The sequence below is a fragment of the Emydura macquarii genome, unplaced genomic scaffold (assembly GCF_026122565.2).
Source record: "Emydura macquarii macquarii isolate MOO-44397 ecotype Brisbane River unplaced genomic scaffold, CSIRO-AGI_Emac_v2 contig_1483, whole genome shotgun sequence".
NCBI classification, from domain to species: domain Eukaryota; kingdom Metazoa; phylum Chordata; order Testudines; family Chelidae; genus Emydura; species Emydura macquarii.
Genome location: NW_027131620.1, coordinates 2,597,654 through 2,611,439, shown reverse-complemented (window position 1 = coordinate 2,611,439; position 13,786 = coordinate 2,597,654). Strand labels below are relative to the sequence as shown.

Below are 13,786 nucleotides of genomic sequence, written 5' to 3'. Positions count from 1 at the left end.
TCACCCACCCCTCTGCCCCGGTGCTCAGTGATGATGTGTGCAGGACATTCGCATTAACAACCACCGAGCCAGCTGCTGATCCGCAAGTGGGGTTATCCCACAAAAGTGCACAGTCCGCATGGAAAGCAAGATAGCAGAGGAATGCATTTTCCACTCACGAGCCAGATCGTCCTACTGGTCCCTTCCTTTGCATACAGGGACCTGTCACATTCAATGCCCCACGCGACATCAATCTGCTCTACCACTGCCTCTGGGAGATCAGGGCACGCAAAAGGTAGCAGGAGCCCACCCCTGAGCTGATGAATTTATTCCCTGCCTCAAGACCCGTAAGGAAGGGATGGAAATGAAAGACATTTTACTAAACTTTTTCAGGATCTTTCCTCGTTACACAGCCGTGGTTGCCCATGGCAAGAGCAGTCCCTTTGGAAAACCTGCTTCACTCTTTATAGCTACCTGGAAAAGTGACAGAGACTCTGAAAGGTCTTCAATTAGGTTCAGCTCCAAACAGGAGGGGTATTGGGATGGGTGTGTGTGTGGAGAGGGCAGCAGACTGAAGCAGTCACTAGCTCTGATGCAGGAGCTGGCCACGGTGCTGAATGTTTACGCTAGGGCTGGATGGTCCTCACTAACCCCTCCTGGTCCCACACAACTACCCCCTAATGTGCTGGGAACTCAGCTGTTACCATCTGCAGCTCCCTGCAAGGGGGTTTAAAAGGAAGTGTCTGGAGAGGAAAAAACGAAGAAGGGAAGGATTTATTTTCCCTCTTTTGCTTTCTCATTGGGGACACAATTGCCTGATCCAGGTGATCCAGTGATTTTAGACCCAGTGGCCACAGCTCATGCTGCTCTTTTCTTGCACCGGACATTTTAATTACACAGATGCCTTGTCTTCAAAGCAAAATGCCCAACGCTGCTTGCTGGGGCAGGAGGCAGCAGATGTGACTGATCTGTCTCACAGCTTGAATGGCCGACTCATAAAAAACCACATGGATCCGTCTGCAACAATCTGAAATTTCTAACCAGGAAAGAAGGGAAGCGGTTGGGAAGCCTGAGGAAACCTTTGCTTTGACACAGAAGCAGCAAGCACTGCCAGTTGGAGAGGTCAGCTCATTTTTTTAAGTCAGAGGAGCACGGAAAGGCTCTGAGTCCAGAAAGTACAAAAGCAGCAGTTCACCAACTTTTTATTTTAGTTATAACAGCATTCAAAAAAAAAAATCAAACCAAGAGAAGAATCAGGGGAACCAATGACTTACATTTTCAAAGTAACTAACAATGCTGGATCCCCAGATCAATAACCCAGAAACAGGCCTTGGCACTTGCCCTCTGACAACCAGGGCCCGCTAAGGCACCCAAAATCAGTGGTCACTCTGGAAAACTGAGGCCAATGAATTCAGCTGGACGGGCCTGGCCGAGGATAGGAGCTATCCTGTTACCCTACTAACCTGGTGTGACTGTATTAATGAAACAAAGAACACCCACCTGAAAAATTCCTTCCTTAAAACATAAGGGAAGTCAAAGCACAACAGTTACAAGTGACCCCTCCCCATTCTTATATCACCACACCCAGAAAGCAAACACACCTCCCCCCACCCAGCCCCCAATCTCAGCTACTCCAATGTCATTTCGGAGCGCAGGGACTCCACCAAAACTAATGGAGTTATTCCAGATTCGACTGAGCATGGGTGGAGGGGAAAAAAACCAAAAAAATCTTCTCCATCTTTATATCTGTCCCCAGCTTGTTCCCTTTGTGCATGTGACAGCACTTGGGGTCTAATCAATTCCATCCTTCTGATGTTTGTGTGGGACTCCCTCACAGCAACAGGGCAGAGAGAGAGAGAATTAAAAACAGATAGATGTGATTGTAAAAGCCACAAAAACCAACAGGGGAGACGCAGGGGCTAGATCTGAAACTAACGGTAATGGGGTTTTTTTTTTTTGGACAAGACTGCATGTTGGTGTCTTTAGATATAGGGGCCAGATAATCAGCTAGTATTAATTAATGTAGCCCCACTGAAGCCAATGCAGGTAGGTCTAGCTACACCCGCTGAGGATCTGGCCGTACCTCTCTAGAGGTACCTCTCCATTGCCCCATTCAGCCCTTCCTAATCTCTTACTTAACGGACAGCTGAAGGGCTAAGGTGAGCACAGTGCAGGGGAGAACCCACACGTGCCTTTCGGAGCCCTTCATGGCAGCCGGACTGCAGCTTCCTGCATCAACTCATCCGTCACTCACTGGGCTCTAGGCCAGGCTGTCTGAGGTGTAGACGTGGCCGGCGGGGAGCAAGTGTGGGACACGAGACTGTGCGTCGGGAAGCTCATCAAGACCATGTCATTACTAGGCAGGTGGCTGGGAAGTGACTGCTTCTCTCTCGCGACAAACGGTTACATCGATCTCAGAGCAAACACCACTCCATTCCAAAGAAGGGTGTGACAGGAAAGCCTAGGAAATAACCTTTTTGCAATACAGTTCTCACCTGGTAGTTCCAGTTCTGAACAACACCCCAAGCGGCTTTCCGTCTTAACGCACTGCAGTCATGTTTTAACAGGTGTTAGGTTACAAACGGCTAGGGATTTCCCTAGGGTGTCAGGCAGAGCGGGTAAGGAAAGAGGCGAGATCTACACACTGCCTGCGCTGCTGTTATATATGCAGTGAAACCTTTAAAGCTGATCTGCAGTACAGGGAAAGACGCTAGTGTTGGGGGAGAAAACTACAGCTGAAGAGACTGAAGTCCTCCAGGAGGGGGGAAGGTGCTTCTCTCTCATTGACGTATGAGTTGGGAAGCCACACTCCGTCGTCCTCACATGAACATGTCATCGTATCCCGGAGGGGGAAGGTGATCGGGGTCTGGCCTGCAACAGGAATGGAACGTGGAGAACAGAGTTACAGGAGGGTCACGGTCAGAGTGCAACGCAGCCCTATGGCAACAACAGGAAAACTCCAGCGTGGTTAGTCATGGAAACGTACGCTCATCCAAATACCTACCCTGCAGGATTGCCCCCCACTGGTCCAAATGGGTCGAATCTGGCACCTGGTGGGACGGCTCCAGGAGGAAGCCGGTTTGGGAGACCTGACGATGGGTCGATAAGAGGCCTTCGATATCCTGACCGGAGTGGATCAGCGATCATACCGCCCCTCCGCCCCCTGGCAGGAAGAAGAAAGCAGAATGAGAGCAGAATTTCAACTAGCTCCGATTGTCCAACTCCTGCCTACACCTAGCTCGGATCATTGTTCCATGAGCAGCCTGGAAATGTGATTCCCACTGTTAAATCAGCCCGGGTGAGTGTGATGGTTTGGGAACACGCGCGTCCAGGACAGCAGAACATGTGCTGGGGGGTGTAATGCAGTGAGCACAGAAGTGGGCAGTTGTGTGTAAACACGAGGCTGGGGGATGAGGTGTGTATGGATGTACACAAGAGCGAGACTTCACACCTAACTCTCATTTACAATAAGGCCCGTGCGGTCCGCTCCGGCCCTGTGAAGAGGTCTTAGGGTGAATGGGAATCGGCCGCCTCTGCCCCATGCCTGCTATCACGAGCCTTTGGACTCGTCTACGCTGAGAAATGACCCTGTGTTAGAACTCGTGTGCACTGACACGACGTAGAACACGGCTGCGCACTCCGTGCGGACAAGGGCTGTGGTAGTTAAGGTCACAGCAGTGGGCTGTGATTGGTGCACACAGACTGCACGGGGTGCTGAGCCGTGTCAGCTGACACACGTTCTACCGCAATGGGCGCTGGGAAATGACGAGCCCCTCGGCTGTCCTGACGTGCTGTCCTTAATGCAGCCTGTTTTGTTACCCACGAAGAATGACACAACAGGCACCGGCATCTCTTGCAACCCCAGTAGCCACCTACGGAGAGGGCTGAGCAATGAGCAGGGGCAGGTCTAGCAGTGGGGCGGGTTCCACATTCCTCCAGCTTCTAAAAGGATTCAAGAGAAACTCCCTGACCCATCCCAGCTGTGAGAATATTGGAGCCAACACTCAGCCCCCCCAGCTGGTGTAGACCTCTGTTGCTTTAGGAATTGTCCGACACTCCCTGCCTTGCTTTCCTTTGCCGCTGGACTGATATTCTTTACCCTCATGTAGCTCTATGCTTTCGGCTGTCTCGGATTAAATGCAAGATCCTCCCCTCCCACACACATGATGTTGCAAGAGTTCCCAGACCCCTTCTTTGGGATCAGCGGCCTAGAACCTTTTCCAAAGCTGTGCCTGGAAGCCATTTGCTGGCCCAGTTCTGCAAGCCTCAGCTCCTTGCGGCTGCATCATGCCGTGCCCTGTCCTCAGAGCCTCGTCTGCGGGACCTCAGCTGGAGCCTCTGGAGGCTACCACAATACAAATAATTAACTTCAGCCGCAGTCAGTTCCTTCATGGACAAGTAGCTGTGCAGGGAAAGCCCCCCGACGTCCAGCCCACACGTAGAGATCGTGGGGCTCAAAATCTGCCTCCAGCATGTGCCACTTCACTATACATTTAATAAAGAAATCCTTTTAGGAGAGACGGGAAGCAGGGTGGCAAGGAACCGTCCTGATTTCCCTCTCCCCTGGCTTACACAGGGCTGCTTTCCAGCCACCCTCCCGCCCGCCGCTGCCAGCGCCTCTCTCCAGCCTACAAGGGACATTTCTAGCCAACCCCTGCAGAACAAAGCCTTCCAAGGGGAAATAAATCTGATCCTGATCAGCCAGCGGCTCCGAACGGCAGGACTTCCCGGAATCCATAATGAGCTGTTGAGCGCTTCCAGGGACTGGTTTTACTTTAGTTACATTGTTCTTTTACTGGAATGGAAAATGATGGGTCGGTTCCCTCAGCCCCCACCCCATGGAGCTGGAGCCCCAGAGCAGAAGCGATGCATCCTGCTTCCCTTTCCAGGGCTCCCACTGAATACTGACAACCTTGCATCTCATCTCCGCTCTTGGGTCCCTCAGAACAGCCCTACAGATCCAAATGGGGCTGGAGGATCCACGGGCTGGACAAAGCCGTTGGTAATATTTTAAATTGGAGGCTTAGATTCACTTAACGATGTATTTAGGTTTGATTTGCTGGCAGAATTATTGCATGTTAAATGAATACCAGCTGATTATTAAACAGATGCAGATTGCAACCCATCAACTCTGTGAGAGACAGGATCTTCGTACAATATTAGAATCATATTTAGGTTTAGAACCAGCTATTGGTCCCTGGCAGTTTACACACAATAACTGGTTTATTAAAGTTCTTGCTGGAGACACTTCACTGGAAGCACCAGTAAGGCCGATTTGAGTTACTGCAGTCACCCCCTTCCCTCCCAACACCCTCCTTGAGAAACTGACAGAGTGGGTCTAAATTAGGAGGGGGGTGAACTGACTAGAGGAAAAACTTTAAGGGCAGGCTGGGTAGAGAGCTTCTCCTGGCAAGACTCACCCAAAGGGGTCCAGGTCCTCTCCACCCACAGCGAAAGGGTCCAGGGGACCAGGCCTGAAACACAAGACACAATTGCTCCAGGGAGGAGCTGCACGCCATGGCAGGTGGGTACGGGTGTGTGTGAGGGGTCACACATGGGGGACAGGAAAGAGTGAGAGAGCATGCAGCTGCGCGTGGCTATACAATCAGCACGGCATGCCACTGGAGAAGTGGGCTGTGCTCAAGTGTGATTCTCCTCTGCCATCAGGGCTCCATATTTTAGTCTCCATTAGAAATCAAGGGAACAATCAAGTGACCCCAGCTCTACAGCCTGGTGTTACCAGAACGTCCGTGTGCAGCTAACGGCCTTCTGTGGGGTGGTCCGTGGCTTTAATTCATGCAGCCATGGAACCGAGGGAGACCACAGGTCACAGCACACATCGTGCCGCCTGAACCGAGCAGCCTGGCATGCAGGACTCTGCAGTTACCACGCCTCTGTGCTAGCGGGTGCACATGGTTCCGTTTCACGGAAAGTCGGCTGCAGGCCCCGAGTTCCCAGCAGATTGCTAACGCTGCCTGGGCTGAGTCTGAGAGGTGCTAGGTTAGCCCGTCAGGACAGGGCCAGGCTCTCAAACCACAGCACAGCGAAAGGACAACCTGGTGTTGAAGCCCTGCTCCCAGGAGTGTGCGAGGAGGACGGGGTGCGGGGGCCTGGTAGAGAAAGCGCTGGTGCCCGGTGGCAGCACGGACCCAGATTTCAACTCTCACTTGATGCCTTTTGTTTCTGGCGCTACTGACGAGGGCATTTTACAACGGCACACAGCAGCCGCCTGCCTGCCCCAGGGCAAGCCAGCCATCGGCAGCAACGTCTCCTGCACCCGGCACTCACCGAGCCGGGCTCCACAGGCATCCTGGACGCTGGGTGAACAGCAGCGAGGTGAAAGAAATCCGGGGGATGACGCCGCAGGCCGTCCCGCTGAGCTCTTGAGGGACCAACTCTACACAGGGCCACCCCAGGGACTGCGGAGAGCAATCACGGCCCTCTGGACTAATTTCTCACCCGGCACTCGATTAAAGGAAGGGAGGCGCTGCTGGGCAAACGGACCCTGGAAGAATCGCTCTCAATGCCACAGCCAGGCGGGGTCCCCGTTCGAACCCGCCACGACAGGAACACAGCTCTGTGCTCGTCCAGAGGCGGCTCCCCTACCAGATCCCAGGCCCCCTCTGGGGATGAAGGGGGCCCTCACCACCTGCCCCCCCCCCCCCTTCACTCACGAAGCACTAAGCTGTGCAACTCTCGTGCCGGCGGGCAAGCATGGCCACAAGCGGCCCTGCTGGACTCAGCGGCCTGAACCGACAGCCTGTACCTGGCCCTTCGCTTGCCTCAATAGACACGGGCAGGTCTCCCCGTCCCTGAGCCATCAGCCTGCTCAGGGGGCCTTCCTTTCCCCCAGGGCAGCCCCTCGTCCCGCCAGCCGCTGAGCTTCCAGCCGCCCTAGGCAGGGCAGACACCTGAGACTGGCCTGCTTCCCTCCCCGTCCCGTGCCCTCCCCCCAGCTGTGACACACTGACAGATCGTGCAGCATGGGGCCGATTTCGGCCCGTCTCTGGGCCAGATCATCAATCCCTCTGACCCGGATCTGACAGGGGGTTTGCACACCCAAGCTGCTACCCCGGACTCTCAGGGATGGAAAGGCAAGTGGCCCCTGGGAGCCCTAGGAAAGGGCGTAAAGGCCATGGCACAGGGGCGGAGAAACACAGAGGCCTTCTCCTGCCATGCTGGAGGGTGGGATTTCACCCACTTTGCAGCCAGCTGGCCAAATCTGGCAGTATCTCACCCCAGACCATAGTGGGGGGTCCCCAAGCCCCCTGGCTCCACATAAGACATTCCATTGGTAGGTCAGCTTAGAGTGGAGCCAGCCAGCATCCCACTCCAACAGCCTCCAAGGGCCAGGAGTCAGGCCAAAGGGTGAACGAGCTGCATGGGATTTATAAGCAGGGCTGATTCGGAGTGTCGGAGACAGGGCTGTTTTAAAGGATCCTTCTCCTGCACCTCATGGATCCCTCCGAGAACCAAACGTGCAACGCAGAGCCAGACCGTGCAACGGTGCACGAGGACGCATTTGTGACAGAGGCTGACCTGGGTGAGTGAGAGGAGGACCGTGGGATTTATGGAGGGCCAGATGCTCTGTCAGTGCTTTCCTTCCTCCTCACTTGAACTAAGAGAGGGCTACACAGCCCCGTTCCCTCGCCGGCTTCTGACTCACCAGGATGGCTGCCGGCCACCGTGAGGCTGTCGGGGAGGAATCCTCAAGGGGTCATAATCCGGAGTGGAGGCAGGTGGGAGTGGGACCTTCTTCTCAGGTTTGGGCTCCTTTTTGGTGTCGCTCTTCTCCTGGGGAGCCCCCAGCGGAGAGATGATGCCTGTGACAACCCTGGTCTCCAGCTCGTCCACGTTCTTGTACACCCTGCAGGGGAGAGGGAGAGTCCAGGCTGCTTCCTAGACCTGTGGCTCTGAACCTTTCCAGACTGCTGATTTGTCTTCTGTACCCCAAGTTTCACCTCACTTAAAAACTACTTGCTTACAAAATCGGACACAAAAATACAAGTGTCCCGCACACTAGGGACACTGAAAACGGGCTGACTTTCTCATTGCCACCATGTAGTTATCAAATTAATCAGCTGGAATATAAATGTTGTACTTACACTTCAGTGTATAGCATACAGAGCAGTACACACCAGTCATTGTCGGTATGACATTTTAGTTTGTACTGACTAGGCTAGTGCTTTTTATGTAGGCTGTTGTAAAACCAGGCCAATATCTAGATGAGTTGATGTACCCCCTGGAAGACCGGTGCGTCCCCCAGGAGTACGCGTCCCCCTGGTTGAGAAGCACTGTCCTAGACAACTGACATCACCCAGAACCCTAGTAGGAAGAGTTTGGTGGTAAAGATCCTAAACAAACGGTGTGGTGGGCCCCAATGTGAGACACACACACAGAACAGCTGTCCTTTCCCACTCCCCAGCAGCATCTATTGCGTGTTCATTCCGTGTCCCTGGCCAGATTGCCAGGAGAGGTCAGGGTGGGAGGGGAGCTTTGTGGGATTGTTCTTGTTTGGAATTGCTCTCAGGTGTCCAAGCTGTCTAGGATTTCCTGATCTGCTGCTGCGCTAATAAGGCCTTCAGGGGATCTGGTAAAATGTAAGCTAAGAACGCCGAAACAGAACCATTTCCAGAGACACGGCTCTGGCGTTTGCTGACCTCTTGGGTGATATGCAGTGTCTAGGCATTAAGCGGAGAGCAGGTGGGCAAGGCTGGTTTTCACCCAGTTGGACCGCAGATTTGACAGAGGTAGGAGGGAATCCCAGAATTTGGAGATGGGGAAAGAAATCCCTATGAGATGGTACAGCCTCACGCCTCCCCACCCCGCCCCGGCTGATGGAGTGCTGCTCCCTACAACACAGCTTGGGTGCTTTGTCCAGATGTCCCAAGCCACGCCACTTCCATTGCCACCCTCGGGAGATTATTCCACAGCCTAAGTGCGTCTCAAGGTCACAATCTCCCCCCGGCTACACACACGGGGCTGAATGCAAACATCTAAGGAAATGCCATCCCTTTCCCCACTGAGGGTCGGTAGCATACGTCTGTCCCAGGGTGTCTGTGTTGGATTCAGGCTGTGAGCCCCGTGGCGGCAGGATCTAGACTTTCACACAGGCAACAGCCACCGTCCAGCACTCAGGAAATGAAGTTACACAGCCAGGCAGAGGCTCAGCTGGGATTCGAACTCTCAAAGCAGCAGGTGCCTAGGTCTGGGCTCTGATCCAGAGGAAACGTGGCCTAACTCCCTCTTTCCCCCCAGTCTCCTGGGGTGCCATCTGGGAATGAGGGAGCGGGAGAACATGCTGGGAGAATTTAAGTGTTGGCTGTGTCCTGCCATGAATCTGCACTTGTGGAAGAAGTCCCTCAGTTTCCTCCTAAAGCACCCTCTTCTCCCCGCATTTCACTCTCCTGCACCTATCTCTGCCATCACCCCTGCCTGCCTCCCCTCCCCAAGGGCTGAGACGCTCGAGCGGAGACTCCCCATGAACTGCACTTACCTGTGGAAATCATCCAAGTGCTCCGGGTCGATGTAATCTGCCACCGTTAAGGTCAAATCCGCCACCTGCTTTGAGCCGCAGTCCTGGGAAAGAACAAACAAAACGCTCCCGCAACAGCCAAACTCATGTGTGGGAGGGGGATAGGAGCAGACAACAGCAGAACAGGTTGGGGGCGGGGGAATCTGAAGCATCAGTTTGCTCCTATACTGGTGCTTGTCCGGGCAGGATGTATGTGCCTGGATTCCCAGCTGTCTAAACTGAAGTGCACCAACTTGCAGTGGGTTGAGAGGACTCTTTCCCAGCTCCCCCTGTCTGGGCTGCAAGGGGTCAGACAGGTACTGCGCTGGAGTTCAATCAGGAGGAAAGGTGGCGTCACAAAGGCGATGGGGGGACAGAGCAGACGGTCTGGCAACAAGGATCCTGAGCTCTACAGGATGCACCGAGGCCGCATGCAACTCACCAGCAAAGCAATAACAAACCTCACAACTCCAGCGCAACGGATGTTTGACCTCAGCGTCCTGCTTCACGCTGGACAAAACACTGCCCGGGCTAGTTCCTCGGCTGGTGGCAAAAGGCACTGCTTCATTGCAGGCAGTAAGCTGCACTGATTTACACCAGCTGCCGATCTGCCCCCCAATCACAGAGCATCCTACACGCTTTTGAGGGTGTCACGCACCAAGCTCTGCCCTGATGTCAGCGACACTGGATGGCCTGGAGCCAGCACAGAATCTGGACCATGCTGGTCCCCTCTCTCCCCTTTAGCTGGCTTTGCTCTCACTGAGTGCTTCTCGCTCAACAGGAACCAAGCACATTGGGGGACAAAGGAGGCCAGGAAAATGGATGTTCAACTGAGTCCCAGCTGTTGTTCTTTGCCTCTCTCCCTTACGGAGGTGGCACTGACCCCCCACCGCCTCCTCCCGACCTCCGAGGGAGCTGAGACACCCCGCAGAGACTGATCCTTCCACAGCACCCGGCCAGCTGGCAGCCTCACCATGACGTTGAGAATCATGCTGCTGTCTACCATGATAGCCTTCAGCAGCAGCTCATGGCGGTCGTCCGTGGACTTGTACCGCAGTGTGTACAGGTCCTTGTCAGCGTTCCACCCGGCCGGCAGCATCTCTGACTTCCTTTCATTGGGACCCGGCTGCACAAAGATGTCAGCGAGAGAAACGCTGCTCAGAACAAGCGGGAGTCACAGCCGATACCGACGGGGCAAGAGGAACAGATCCTGGCTGGAGACCGTTTAAACCTTCCACGGGGGTTGCCTGCACGGATCCCACTGGAGGACCGGGGCCCCTTGTTCCGCTATACAGGACTGAACCTAGCACGCAGGGCGACCTGAATTACGAACACACAAATTGCTGCACACAAACCTCTCCCAGGTTATGAACAAACTAGAGAGACCCCCAGACCAGGGTATTTTCTGGCATTCGCACCTGATGATTGTAACTGTGACTTTCTTCTAAAGGAGTCCTCAGGGCCAAGACCTTCTTTGCCAGGTAACAGCCAAGGTCCTTCCCTTTTAGAGGGGCTACCTAAAGTGAATTTAACCCATTACAGCTCTCTGAGATGCAATCCCGGACATATTCAGTGCCGGACGTAGTGCTTGCTGCTCTGAGTAACCCCCATCTACGGCTTCGCTGCAAAACACAGGTGTGATTTTACATCACCATGGATAACTCAGTACAAAACTGTAGTGGAATCAAGGCACCGTGGTTTTCACCTCCACGTAGCTATCTGAGGCAAGCCCCAGTCCAGGGTAAGTTACAGACTAGACAAGGCACACAGAGGTGCCTAAAACTACCTACACTGTGTCTACACCAGGACCTCCCAATGCAAGGTAGCTGTTTCAGTGTAAAACACACACCTATTGTTTTCAAGGAAGACCTAGCTTTATAGGCTTGGCAGAGTCTGCAGGATTGGGCCTCGCGGCCCATACCCTGCAAGTTGATCCACACGGGCTGACCTCTGTCTGCACAGAGCCCCACTGACGCCCAGGGTACCCCAGCCAGGTGCGGGGGGCTCGACCTTTGGCCATCAGCATGCAGCACTGGAGCATCAGAGAGACTCAACTGCCCCTAAACGTAAGGAAAATAATAACTCCCCCACCACTAAGGAAAAGTCCTAGCGGTTAACGGGGGCAGAGTATCAGTTGTTATGGTTTGTCTCTGTCTATCTGAGAGCAAAGGAACCTTTTAAAGGTGAAATACTATAAACAAAGGGCCCCAATTCTTTACCAAAATAACTTAGTTAAGGACACAGCCAGGGAGGCAAGAAGCAGAGAAACTTCCGCCAAGAGCCAGGGTCTGAGCTTCCAAACCAGACTAGGCTGGTGGCAACAGCTCAGTTCTTGTTCGACAAACTTCGCCCTGCGAGCCTGGCGCTGGCCGGGAACATACCGAGGGCCCAAAGAACGGAAACAAAAGTGAAACTAACCCGGGTGTTCTCACAGCCCGGCCTCACAGAGAGCGGCAGTAACGCTGCACCCGGCTCCAGTGCTCTCTGCAGAGCCAGGGCCTCTGGCCGGCTAGAAACCCGGGGCTTTGTTTTCTGTCTCACCCGGGGGCCAAGGGACGCAGGCACGGCCGGTGCTGTCATCAGTGCCCGGGGAAGGGGAACATTTCAGGGCCTGCACTTTTCACCGGGCAGCACGTGCGGATTGCACAACGCCCCCCTTGAATTAGACACTCTGGGCCCGGGGTTTGCACCGCAGGGGGGCGGCGAGGTTCCGGCCCAGCAATGGGGAGCCCCGGAGATACCCAGCGTCCCCCCCCTTGCAGCGGGAAGCAGTGCAGGGCGAGGGCTGGATGCACGCCCCGGCGGGGCGGGGCGGGGGGGGGGGACTTACCTGGTCCCCGGTGCCCAGCGCCCGGTACCGGTGCGTGACCAGCTGCCAGTGGACGAAGCAGAGCAGCGCGTCCTGCGGGCAGGAAAGACCGGCCGCCGCCGCCGCCTGCGAGGCGTAGAGCAGCTCCAGGCCGGCCATGCTGCCTCTGGCCCCGGCTGCCGTGAGTCAGCAGAGCCCGGCCCCCCTCCCTCCGAAGCGGAGCGAAAGCGCCGGGCCGCTGGAAACGCGCGGCGGGGCACTTCGGTTCCGCTCCGCTGCAAGAGAGCAAAGCACCGGAGAGGGGAGGGAGCTGGCCGGGGCCGGCACGGCTTGCAGAGCCCGCCCCGAGTGAGTGCCCCGGCCCCGCAGAGCACAGCACAGCCCGGCCGGGCCGGGGGCGTTTCCACGGCGCTGAGCTGCGCCCAAGGCTTGCTGGAGAATCGCATCCGTGCTGCGCGTTCTCCGGCGGGCTCCGAATCGGGGAACGGAGACAATCCCCGCCCCCCGCCCCGCTCCAGTCCCCGTGCAGTCTGGGTGGGGGGAGCTCTCCATCCGAGCCGGAAAAGGGACCCCAGACTTGAAACAGCCTCCCAGGCCAGGACCCTTCGTCATTACCCCCCCCCCCCCGGAGATCTAGGGTCAGGCTGATTTTGATCTGGGGGCTGAGGCTTCATCATCCCCCCCGAAGTCTCAGCCACCATTTTAATGTAATAACATTTGGGAAATTTGACAATGGGGGAAAGCCTTATAGATGAAAAAGTTGGAAAGGATCTTGGAATCGGGGTTGCACTTTTATTTGCTGGGGGGAAACCGGAAGCTTCAATTGTCTGTTATAGAATCAGAGACAATTAAGGTTGGAAGAGACCTCAGGAGGTCTCTAGTCCAACCCCCTGCTCAAAGCAGGACCAACCCCAACTAAATCATCCCAGCCAGGGCTTTGTCAAATTGGGCCGTAAAAACCTCTAAGGATGGAGGTTCCACCGCCTCCCAATTAATCTCATATAGTTACTGTTTTATTTGTTAGGATAATTTAAATTATTTTCTGACCAATAGTTATCAGTTTCTTAGGTCTTGTGGTGGTCATTTAGGCCCTGATCCTGCCAGCACTTCACAGAGTACTCACAGAAGTGAAGTGATGCTAAAATGCATGTGTTTGGAGGATCCGGGCCTTCGTACTGAGATTTCCAGTTGTGCTCGGTATTGATGTGGCAAATAATACCCAGTAATGATTCATATTAAAATAATAGCCACAAACAAAACACCCCATGTCTTTCTGCAGAGAGAATGAATCCGAGAATTTTCTGCCCAGTGGAGGAATGACAAAAATCCACATTTGATTCACGGCTCTCTGATGCCACGCTGACAGGAATAAGGGATGCTGTCAATCAGGAAGTATGTTAGAGAGAGCAGGTGGGTGAGGTGATATCGGTTACGGGACCAGCTTCTGTTGCTGTGTCTCAGAGAGCAGGGGAGGATTCTTTTCA

General features: G+C 54.6%; 1 protein-coding gene across 2 annotated transcripts; it reads right to left on the bottom strand.

Moving 5' to 3' along the window:
• Positions 1–1,164: 1,164 nt before the first annotated feature.
• Positions 1,165–12,929, bottom strand: PSMF1 (proteasome inhibitor subunit 1). Of its 2 annotated transcripts, XM_067554004.1 has the most exons (7): positions 12,324–12,900; positions 10,467–10,619; positions 9,476–9,558; positions 7,646–7,846; positions 5,400–5,453; positions 2,984–3,142; positions 1,165–2,850 (listed from the first exon to the last, which is right to left on the bottom strand). In XM_067554004.1, the coding sequence occupies exons 1-7, from the start codon at positions 12,459–12,461 to the stop codon at positions 2,799–2,801; spliced, it is 840 nt and encodes a 279-aa protein (XP_067410105.1). In that variant the 5' UTR covers positions 12,462–12,900; the 3' UTR covers positions 1,165–2,798. The 2 variants fall into 2 exon arrangements, with proteins under 2 accessions (XP_067410105.1, XP_067410106.1); XM_067554005.1 differs by lacking the exons at positions 1,165–2,850; positions 2,984–3,142 and adding an exon at positions 3,226–3,921 and having other exon boundaries at positions 12,324–12,929.
• Between the last annotated feature and the right edge of the window lie 857 nt (positions 12,930–13,786).

Bases quoted from the DNA above. Each gene is read 5' to 3' on its own strand.
- PSMF1 (XM_067554004.1), bottom strand. From the start codon at position 12,461: ATGGCCGGCCTGGAGCTGCTCTACGCCTCGCAGGCGGCGGCGGCGGCC. The intron at 5,454-7,645 runs GTGAGTCAGAAG...CTTGTGTTTCAG, and splicing joins GGTGGCCGGCAGCCATCCTG to GCCTGGTCCCCTGGACCCTT. The intron at 2,851-2,983 runs GTAGGTATTTGG...TTCCTGTTGCAG, and splicing joins GTGGGGGGCAATCCTGCAGG to GCCAGACCCCGATCACCTTC.